At 38.1% G+C, this 11,613-nt stretch overlaps 1 protein-coding gene and 1 pseudogene across 1 annotated transcript in view; one reads left to right on the top strand and one right to left on the bottom strand.

Annotated features, from left to right (window-relative positions):
- Position 1: 1 nt before the first annotated feature.
- LOC125220056 lies at positions 2-8,391 on the top strand (annotated as a pseudogene).
- A 181-nt stretch (positions 8,392-8,572) lies between these two features.
- LOC125220921 (K(+) efflux antiporter 2, chloroplastic-like) overlaps positions 8,573-11,613 on the bottom strand; it is a 12,253-nt gene continuing 9,212 nt past the window's right edge. The window contains exons 2-9 of the mRNA XM_048123052.1: positions 10,821-10,970; positions 10,452-10,505; positions 10,293-10,351; positions 9,658-9,724; positions 9,398-9,574; positions 9,154-9,210; positions 8,996-9,070; positions 8,573-8,870 (exon numbers count right to left, since the gene is read on the bottom strand). Coding sequence (XP_047979009.1) covers positions 8,748-8,870; positions 8,996-9,070; positions 9,154-9,210; positions 9,398-9,574; positions 9,658-9,724; positions 10,293-10,351; positions 10,452-10,505; positions 10,821-10,970 — 762 coding nt within the window. The 3' untranslated portion in view covers positions 8,573-8,747. The remainder of the gene's footprint in view (positions 8,871-8,995; positions 9,071-9,153; positions 9,211-9,397; positions 9,575-9,657; positions 9,725-10,292; positions 10,352-10,451; positions 10,506-10,820; positions 10,971-11,613) is intronic.

The following is an 11,613-nucleotide window of genomic DNA, read 5'->3' on the forward strand; positions in this document are numbered from 1 at the left end:
AATAGCGTGTTAGTTTATATTCATAAATTGGTAATAAATAAAATAAAAGCGCTTTACATTGATGATAATAATTAAAAAAAAAAAAAAAGACTTGCCACTTCCATGTGCAACTGCCACCCCTTTTCAGATCTCTGAAATTCTCTGTTCACTGACCTCGGATCTCACTGCGTGTTGCTTCATTCGCCAAGGTCATCAAATTTGCTCTTTTTAAATTTACTCCAGGTTTTTGTGTAACAATCAATGTGATTGAATTTCGGAAGTTGAAAGCATCGGATTTTGAATTGCAGTAGGAAAAGTTTAAATTAATTATGGCTGTAAGGAGACCTGGCGTGATTGCCCTTTTTGATGTCGATGGCACGCTTACCGCTCCCAGAAAGGTGTGTATAACTGTTTTTTTCTTTTTTGTGTTTGTTCTACTTTCCAGTTTCTATATAATGTGGATATAATTGAAGCTGCACTATCTCAATTTTGGCTAGAACCTTCATAAGTTAATATTCTACTACAAATTAGTTAGCTTTATGTTCCCATTTAACTCTGAAAGAGGAATACTAACTTATTGGGCTCTTACAGTTTGCATCTATTTGTTCTGGTCCATTTACATGCTACTATGGCGGTTATGAGTTGATTTAGTGTTTCCAACTGCAGGGGGCTACTCCTAAGATGTTAGAGTTCATGCGGGACCTTAGAAAGGTACTTCATTTTTCATTGACAGGGTGTGTGAAAGTTCGTTGTTGAGTGATGTTTCGTTGGAGGCTTATATGTAGAGGATAACAATTAACAAGACAATGTGGTTCAAACTTTGCACTTATCTCTTCTCAGGTAGTAGCTATTGGCGTTGTTGGAGGGTCTGATTTTGTTAAGATAGCAGAGCAGCTTGGAAAAACAGGTCACCTAGACTTAAATACTCCATTACTTAGATCCTGATCCCGAATTGCAGATCATCTTCACATGATTTTAATAAACTAATTGTAGAGATACGGTTTCTTCATTCTATGCAGTTACTGAAGACTGCTGAGAGCGGCCTAGTTGCTTACAAGGATGGAAAATTAATCGGAACACAGGTATTGTCTAAGCCTCAAACATATCATCTCTGTCGAAAGAAGGGTGGGAGAACCATTCTTCATCTTCCTTCCTGCAAAAAACGAAATTAGTTAGGAATACATGTGTGTTTTTTTATATCTGCTCGCTGCTGAAATTATTGATATCCTCCCCCTAAATAATAAGAATTGAAGCAGTTCGTACATTTTCATATTGCTAGCTTTGATGCGTATTTTAGAGTATCTTATCCGGTTTACACAATATACTTATAAAAACATAACAAATGTTTGATTTTTAGTTTTGAAAGATGTTGACAAAATTAAAACAAACGAATAAAACAGAAAGATTTCACACACGGAAAGACATGTCACTCCAAGTCATTTACAAAACACCCATAATGCATTAACAATAAAGTCTAAGATCTTTATTCAAAGGTTGTAATAGGGCTAGGGATAAGGTAAGGATAAATATGGATAGTAGCTCAAAAAAACTACATCTTTGAGTGTCAAATTCTTTACTTCTACCACTTTCTTCCAATGAATCAAACAAAATACAACATTTTACAACCCACACTTTCACTCCACCAAACTTGACATCTTTTCTAGACAAGATTATATCTTCAACAAGCAATAGAAGTTCTAACTTTATTCACTCTTTTTCTCTTTTTTTTCTTTTTATTTTTCAAAAGCCTTGACTTTTACAATTTGGAGGCCGTCTTTCCCTTTCTAAGAACTTTATTCTCAACACTTATACATAACATCGAATCTGAAAATCTCTACACTTTTGTAGAACACCACCTAAAACTTACAACATGATCAACAAAGTCCGGACTTGAAGACGAAGGAGTGTATATTTTAGGTGATATTTTTCTAACTCTTAGTTTAGTAATTAGGTAGTTTAGTTTACACTCAAGCACACACGTGTTATAGGACTTATCTCGGAGTTGTCGAGAGGTCTCGCTTTCGGTAGTAGTGTAATATATTTTGTGTTTGTGCTTGGTTTCTTTTTTGTTGTGCAAGTTTTTGTAATTGTTTAAAAAAAAAATCTTGTGAATGCTCACTAGATAAGGGGTACACCGCCGTTTAATCAGCTCATATATCATAGAAGAGTACCGAGAGGGTTGGAAATAGAGAATTATTCGAGCTATCTAAGTCCAGCTAGAGAGAATCATATATTTAGCTCAAGTTCAGAAAGTAATAGTGAAACAGAATCAAAAGCAGAATCGATGGCTGAGAATGAGTACAATGATGCCCCACCACCTGTGGGAAGGTTTGGAGATATCCTTAGTTCGGGAGTTGAACACACGGGGGAGTTTACCTGCGCAAATGACAATGTTAACATTCCACCTTACTATATCCGTTTGGTGAATGGAGGAAACCTTTTCCATGGTCGTGATGATGAAGATCCAATGAGCCATCTAAATGCCTACTATGAGTTGACAAATTCTCACAGACCACCAAATGTAGAGCATCAAGATAACTTTATTCATTTTTTCGTTGAGAGAGAAAGCTAGAGAATGGCATGACTCATTACCGGGCTACAACATAGCAACATTTGAAAGTTGAAGTCAAAGTTCCTTTTGGAATATAACTCTTCAATGAAGATCGAAAAGTTGAGAGAAGCAATCACATCATTCCGGCAAAAATATGATGAGTCATTTGGCGAAGCTTGTTAGAGATTTACAGAATTGTTAAGGAAATGACCAAGTCACAGACTAGCTTCGGGGCATGACCTTGTGAAATTCTACAAAGGACTCAATCATGAAGGCACGGGCTTGGTTACTGCAGGTTCAAGTGAGAACTTGGATGATTTGACTCATGATGAAGTGAGAGCTTTATTCCAGGGGTTGGCGAACAATCAGAGAAATTGGCATAATCCAAGACTGACAACGGAGAGAGCAGGAGATACATTTGGTGCTATCAAGGAAGCAAAAAGATTGACAGCAATTGAGGCTCAATTGGCCGACTTTAGTACTCAAATGTCTTCAATGACAAAAGTTGTCAAGTCCTTGCAATTGACTCCTCAATCACAAGCTGCAACAGCGATGAAGTGTGGGGTATGTCAAGGAGGTCATTATACAGATCAATGTCCAAGTCTGCAAGGACCTCTGTGGAAGATGTGAATTATATTGAGGATAATTGGCAAGGCTACAACCAAGGACCTCAATACAATCAGCAGAATTGAAGACCTCAGCAAGCACATTGGAATCAAGCTGGTCCTAGCAACACTGCGAGTAATCAATGGAGGGGCAATGCCCAACCCCCGGGGTTTGAGAAAAAGCCATCAAGTGATAATCAAGTTGCGCAGATTTACTCCTTCATGACTAAGAGTCAAAAAGAGAATGATTATTTTAAAGAAAAAGTTAATGAGAAGAACTTGGAGATGATGAGAGGCCAACTTGCAACGGCTGCGCAAACCAGACCCCGAGGAGCTATTCCAAGCACCACGATAACAAACCCGAAGATTAATGAGCAATGCAAAGCAGTCACATTGAGAAGTGGGAAAGAGTTAGAGAGACTTGGAGAGCAAGTGATATAGAGGCCGAAACATCTTGCATGCAGGGGCGGACAAGTTGTTAGGCTCACAAACCTCGCACGCAGGGGCGGATGAGGGGAGTGAGTGGGCCACTGCAGAAGCTAGAGATGGTCGACAAGAAAAAGAAGATGCAAGTCAATGTGATACAAAGAAGAAGAAGCCGTTGAGTCCGGCAATGGATCCTAAGAGTCTATTCAATTTCCCGGATTGTATCCTACCACCACCTTTCCCAATCGAGAAGAATAAGAGAGAAAATAATTCAAGAGAAAGGACTCAATTGGATGATGAATATCATTAGGAAAGTTAATGTAGATGTGTCCTTGGTGGATCTGTTCCTACACTTTCCTAAATTCTCCAAGTTTTTCAAGGATCTTATTGCGAAGGAGGAGAAGATACAAGATGATGATGTTGTGATATTGAGCGCATTTGCTCACAGTTTGTGAAGGGGAAGATACCGGCTAAAAGAAGAGACTCTGGAAGTTGTGTGATCCCGTGTGAGGTGGGAGATAAGAAATTCCCAAAGTATCTACTTGATCAAGGCTCGGGAATATCATTGATGGCTTTAAAAACTGCGAGGTCAATCGGCCTTGAAGCAAGGATTAAACCAATCGATATTGGCCTTTACTTGGAGGATCATTCAATTATTAAGCCAAAAGGGATCATCGAGGATGTCTTGGTGAAGGTGGACAAATTTGTACTCCCGGTCAACTTTATTGTCCTAGAGATGGAAGAGGACAAGGGCATGCCTATCCTCTTTGGTAAGCCTTTTTAGCAACCGGTGATATTGTGATTGAGACTAAGACAAATATGCTCATATTTCGAGTATATGGTGAGAAAGTGGTGATCAAGTAAGAGAAAGTGGAGAACCGCCTATTGGAGCATGGATAGAAGTAGAGAGTGAAAGAAAGTCGAGCCAACGACTATAAACAAAGATTGCTTTCTCTCTCAATGAAAAAGGGAATAAAGCTCTCTGATTCGATGATGCTCCACATTTGGTGGTCTGTAACTCATAGAAGATATTCCGATGGCTCATTGGATCTTCATCATCACAACCATGGAAAAGGTTTCCTCTATTCACCAAACTGATATAGTGAGGTGGAATGTTGACATTGTCATTTGCGTAGGCAAACTCCCTCGGGTGTTCAACTCCCGATCTAAGGATATATCCAAACCTTCCCACATGTGTTGGGGCATCATTGTACTCATTCTCAGCTCAACCATCGATTCTGCTTCTGATTATGTCTCACTATTACTTTCTAAACTTGAGCTGAATATAGGATTCTCTCTAGCTGGACTTTAGATAGCCCGGATAGTTCTCTATTTCCAACCCTCTCGGTACTCTTCTATGATATGTGAGTTGATTAAACGGCGGTGTAGCCCTTGATCTAGTGAGCATTCACAAGTTTTTTTTTTTATGATTACAAAAACCTGCACAACTAAAAAGAAACCAAGCACAAACACAAAATATATTAAACTACTATCGAAAGCGAGACTACTATCGAAAGCGAGACCTCTCGACAACTCCGGGGTGAGTCCTATAACACGTGTGTGCTTGAGTGTAAACTAAACTACCTAATTACTAAACTAAGAATTAGAAAAATATCACCTAAAATATACACTCCTTCGTCTTCAAATCCGGACGTGGTTGATGGCTACACCCTCAACAACACGAAGTAAGTACCTAACAAAATAAAAAGTACTCCCTCCGTCCCAAGATATTAAAGCCCTTTCTTTTGGGGACAGGATTTAGGAGATGTTGTTTAGTGGTGTAAGTGGAGTTGGTAGTAAAGTAAATTTTTACCATAAATAGAAATGACTCAAATATGTTGGGACACCCCAAAAAGGAATAAGGGTCTAATATCTTGGGACGGAGGGAGTATTAAACAACCTATTGCATCCCCGGCAACGGCGCCAAAACTTGATACATATTTTAGAGTATCTTATCCGGTTTACACAATATATCAAGTTTAATAAATTAGCTGTCGTAAGTAATATTTCAAGTGTCGATCCACAAGGAGGTGAAAGAATGTTTATACTTATAAAAACATAACAAATGTTTGATTTTTGGTTTTGAAAGATGTTGACAAAATTAAACAAACGAATAAAAACAAAAAGATTTCACAAACGGAAAGACATGTCACTCCAAGTTGCTCATTAGAATTGAATCATTCTACTCCTACATCAAAAGCACATATTTTGGGATTAATTAATCAATCTAATCGCGTGCACTGAACATGTTTGCGACGAACACTTGTTCCATGAACTAATTTTTAAAGATATTAAATTCCAGCGGAAGCGCAGGAATAACATATCATCTACTATATAAACTTACCTAATCTGTTGTCAAATTATCCTCTGAACAATTCAAATTCAACAACATATCAATTGATTAGTCCATCCAAGTCTATATTAAAGAGACGATAAACAAGGATTAAACCTCTATAACGATAAAGGTCTCTAAAGTGATTGAATCTAACATTAAACACATCAACGATGTCAAAACGTGGATTCAATGGTGTAGAAGCATTCAAACAAGCCTAAATCACAACTTGGAGCAACATTGAGAGTTTAGCCCAAACACATGGTAAAAGTCACAATGAAAACCATAGGAAGTATGTTCTCGTTGAGTGGAATTGAGATTTGGAGACGGATCGTCAGAATGTTGGCCAGAATTTCATCCTTCTCTTCTTCCTCCTCTTTCTCTCTTTTCCTCTCTCTTTTCGTGTCTCAGAATATCTCAATAATCCTCCCAAAACTGTCTCCAAACTATTTGAAAACTGAATTCGGCAGTTATTGTGTCTTCGTACCCGGCCGGGTGAATTATTGGGCATGAAAATCACCTGGCCGGGTGGCTGATTTTGAGCATATTCTGGACTCGCGACACAGGGCAGACTGTCAAATTGGCAAGTGTCAAATTGGTTATTTTGCATGACTTTTTCCAATGACTTTGTTCTCAATCCGAGCTTCATTCCATGTCCCATTTCACCATCCATTCTGCTTCCTACACCATAAAACATACTTTTGCGAGCATCAAACCATATAAATCACGTAAAGTAACGAGAATAAAGATATACTATTTGATTCACATTAAACTTCTCATTTTGATGACTTCATATATGCCATGCAGGCTTGAAGTCATTTCTTGGAGAAGAAAAGCTCAAGGTTAGAACCTGCCACCTTCTTTGCATATTGGATACTAAATTAGGCATATTTCCCCTTATTGAAGGGTGTTACAGTGAATGTCTGACCTCTCCAAACCCAGACATGTCAATACAATTTCTTGTTGGAAATCATTTAATGTGTTGTCAGTAATATTACAGGAATTGATTAACTTCTCTCTCCACTACATAGCTGACTTGGACATCCCCATTAAAAGGTAAGTAAAAATAAAGCTCTCATATGCACCTGATCATATCTAATAGAAATCTTAGCTCCATTTTCTTTTACTCTAGGGGAACATTTATTGAATTCCGAAATGGTATGCTTAATGTATTTCCCATTGGAAGAAACTGCAGTCAGGAAGAACGAGATGAGTTTGAAAAGTATGATAAGGTATGAGTTGTACATACAGGGGAAGGACCATGTCTTTATCTTAACTGGAACTTGAGAGACACTTGAATTTTGTCACTAGAACTTTTCATTTCATTTACTTTTAACAGAATTGAGTTCATAAATGTAATCAGATTCACAACGTTCGCCCCAAAATGGTGTCTGTGCTCCGTGAGAAGTTTGCGCAGTATAACCTAACATTTTCCATTGGTGGACAAATCAGTTTTGATGTAAGCAATTTCATCTGTGTTTGCTATATTTCCATTAAATGTAGTGTGTACCTGAGCAAAATGTTTCCGGCAGGTTTTTCTCCAAGGCTGGGATAAAACATATTGCTTGAAATACCTGGAAGAGTTTCAAGAAGTTCACTTCTTCGGAGACAAGACCTACAAGGTTGTCTATACAAGTAGAAACTGATCTGGTTTTTCCTTGCTCCTAATTTTAAAATCTATCCTGTTATTGGTTCTATAAGTATTTTTGTGATCAATGATAGGGAGGAAATGACTATGAGATATTTGAGTCGGAGAGGACCAATGGCCACACGGGTGAGTGCATTTTTATCATTCCTAGTGTCGCGATTCAATCAATATATCTACTGCCTCGAAATTGAGGCTTATGCAAGTCTCGATTCGTTTTGAACTAAACTAGAATGTATAGATGAATATGTGGTTGCAACCATGATTTTTTTTAGCATGCTTTTTTTCTGCAAATCCCTCCCCTTATGATGTGAAATCGTATTTTTGAAACTTGATACCAGTTACTAGCCCCGAGGACATAATAAATCAGTGTACGAAACTCTGCCTGAGCTAGCAAGGTGGATGGCCCCTGATTTTCCAACACTTAAAGTTCTGTGAGCTTTTGAGATTCGTGGACCTCGGAGAAAACCCAGAACTTGAAGTTCTACCAGCTGCGAGTACGAAAACATTTTTCTGCAAATCCCTCCCCTTATGATGTGAAATCGTATTTTTGAAACTTGATACCAGTTACTAGCCCCGAGGACATAATAAATCAGTGTACGAAACTCTTCCTGAGCTAGCAAGGTGGATGGCCCCTGATTTCCAACACTTAAAGTTCTGTGAGCTTTTGAGATTCGTGGACCTCGGAGAAAACCCAGAACTTGAAGTTCTACCAGCTGCAAGTGCAAAGCGCCAGGATATACAGATTCTTCTTTTCTATATTATCAGACATTGTACACTTATTGTATGAGTGACAGATTTGTATGAGTGACAGATTATGCCCCCTGCATTATTGAAGGTTCAACTTGCTCAATTCCCACGAACTCACTAGTATTTTTAACATCAGATTTCAATGGTATTTATCGTCTGAACATGTCTGTAGGCCATTTCCGAGTCTTTTAACAAGCTTTCATAGTTGTTGCAATCCATTCAAGTATTCATCATCGTGATTTGTTTGTAGGTTTGATAAATGTAGGCTATGTAGCAACAGTGTCTGATAATCATGAACTCCTTATACTCAAATGCAATGATGTAATTCATTGGTTGGTGAAAACTTGTATTTTGATGAGTATTTCTGATTCGATTTGGTGGGTGGTTGCTTTATAAATTTACACATCATGGGTAAAAATTGCATTTTTTTACCTTGTGGAGGAAACGTAAGAAACCCCCTTATATTGGTATTGACCCTTCAGAGATTTGGCTGTCGTCTGAAGAGTCAGAGGGCTGAGATTTAGGTTTGCTCATTGTTTTGGAAAATCCATAACCAAGAGAGCTGCCACTGGCTTCACAAAGCTGTACATAGGGAAACATGTTTGATCATCAGTGTTCTTCCACAAACGCCCCCAATACGCACACCACATGCACGATCAGACCTAATAGCGTGATGAAAGATGCATAGATGTTTGAAATCTGCTTACCTCTGTAAGCTCGGACAGGTGGTGGGATCTAAACTCATCAATAGTAGCTGCTATCTCCGAGGCTGGCAATTTTGCCTGCAACAACATAGTCATTATCAACTAACTGATGAACTAGAGAGATAGAGAGAGAGAGACAGGCTTATGGTTAAACTACTTACTTGTGCAAGAACAGCAGCTGCTAACTGCAAACTAGGTTCCAACGTCTCAGGAACAACCTGAATTTTGTTGAGAGTAACTTAATCGAAAGAAAGCTTGGATCTTTTAAATAAATTATGCACAGGAACAAAGTACTACCAATAATGGTAGATCCTTATCAATACTCCATAAATACATGTACGTATAGACTGCTCAAGTGAATTATTCAATAGAAAGGAGACCACTCAAGAAATGAAAGAAGAATACCGCTGTTGCACCAGCTTTTTCCAAGTTGACTCCATGATTGACGTCATGAGCACGGACGAATGTTTTAACGTTGGGAAAATACTTGCTCAAAGCCCAAACAGTTCTATAATTTGCTCCTGGACTGTCTAAGGTTATTGCTGCAGCACATGCTCTTTCAGCACCAATTTTATGGAGGACCTAAAACAAGAAATCAAAGCTAGTAAGAAGATTTCCTTCATTTCTTGAAGAACCGTGATTAAAATTCTGATCATTTTAATCACCTCTCGACTACCGGCATCACCAAAGTAAACAGGAAGGTCAAGTGCGCGTCCATATGCAACTCGATCGCTGAAATGATTAAAGTTGAATATTTATTATATTTAAGTGCTGATAAACAGAGAAAGCCTACTCATCCATTTGTATCAGAAATCAAATATTGTCTTTTCCTATGTTACATGAAATGAAACTCAACAGTTACCCAAGTATCCCTTTATAAAAATGTAGAAGTCACTTTGGATGAGACTTCTAGATGTTCGAGATCCACTTTTATGTTTCTTGGCACTTGGAAGACGGCCTAGTTGCTAAACCAAATAACCTAACTTCAAAAACGACCAAAAGGTTGTGACATGATGTGACTGCAACATAAAATATGTTCATGACCTTCAAGAAGCAAATGTAATGAATTCCAAAAATGAGCACCACCCATGCCAGGCTAATCCAAGAATCATGGTGAGTTGCTACTATGTACGGATATCATACTCTGCCAAAATGGTAGAACTTTGGTTAAGACTTGAGAGAATTATGCATTGCAACTATCTAAGGCTATCATGCTCTAAAGTTGGTCATGACATTAGAACATAGAACTTTATAACTTCTAAACTATTCAAACCGTAACACTTAAAGATAAGAGTAATACCCATTGACATCAAGTGCAACAAATGGAATCAACCGTTCTGAAAGAAGCTGGGCGATAATCTGTAATTTCAAACTGAAATCAGACATACCAGATGATAATTTCATAGTTTATAATGATAATTAAGGCAGTTCATACTATGAACTGAAGATCAGAAAATACCTCGCCGACTCGTCCGAAACCACATAAAATAATATGATCTTGCAAGTCATCAGTCTGGAAAGGTTCGAAAAATAGAAATTAGAAAAAGGTACCAAGATAGCCAAGAAAAGCTACATACTCTCATCTGAATACTAAATCCCTTTCCTTAACTGTTAAAAGGAATCAAAGTATGTTCAAATCACCCATTTGGCAGTTATATCTTCCTAAATTACAAGAATAGTATAGGTATCCGTTAATGCCATATTTGAATAGGAAAATGTTGATAATGGGAAAGGACTGTACAGTATGAAACACTTAGAGAAGATAACAATGGCAGCATGGCCGTGAACTCAAGACACTTAATCCATGCAGGAGATCTTTGTAGTTCACCTCACTTTCAGCGGGCAATAGACTTCGAACATCATGCTGCTCAAAGCGAGAGGCTATAAATTGTCCTCCAGCAGCCAACCAAGGAGTTAGGGCCATTGATATCCCAACCACGAGAAACAGCAATGAAGACAACTGTGGAGACATTATACCCTGGAAAATAGGCCAAACCATTTCAGAGTTGCTTCATAGTACTGTGTTGAAATACTTATTCACACATTCCAAATGCTTGTTAACTTTTGAGTTCTAATGACCTATGGCAAGTGGATATTCTAACGAAGCCTAACCTTTAACTTGAAAATCATAAGGAGGTTATGGTGCAGCTCAACCAGAAAAAATAAAGGAAGTACTTATTGTTGTTTCAAAAATAGTACTAGTTAACTTGGAATTTCTACGCCAATATGTTATACAACAGCAGCCGTGGTCTATGCACGAACGGCAAAGAGTAGGCTTGGTCATTGGGCAAGGCATAGTTCTATTTTATTATCTATTAATGTTACTGAGCGCTGGTTCCTTTTGTGGTCTTAGAATGCATTTTAATTCTAGAAGACTTATCCAGGAAGCTACTGAAGCGGATGAACTTTTTCAGGAAGCTTACTCCTGATAATTAATGAAAGAAGACTCTCTCCTTCTTAGATTGTTTATCTCTTTCATAGAATTCAGATCGACTTTGTGCTATTTCTTTGTGATTGTTTTACCTTCAATCTAACACAACGTCTAGAAGTCATAGTATATTTGGATCTCAACCAACAGGCAGAAAGTTAACATGTGAGATATAACAAGGTGTTAATGAACT

Source organism: Salvia hispanica, chromosome 4, assembly GCF_023119035.1.
Source record: "Salvia hispanica cultivar TCC Black 2014 chromosome 4, UniMelb_Shisp_WGS_1.0, whole genome shotgun sequence".
In the NCBI taxonomy this organism is placed as follows: Eukaryota; Viridiplantae; Streptophyta; class Magnoliopsida; order Lamiales; family Lamiaceae; genus Salvia; species Salvia hispanica.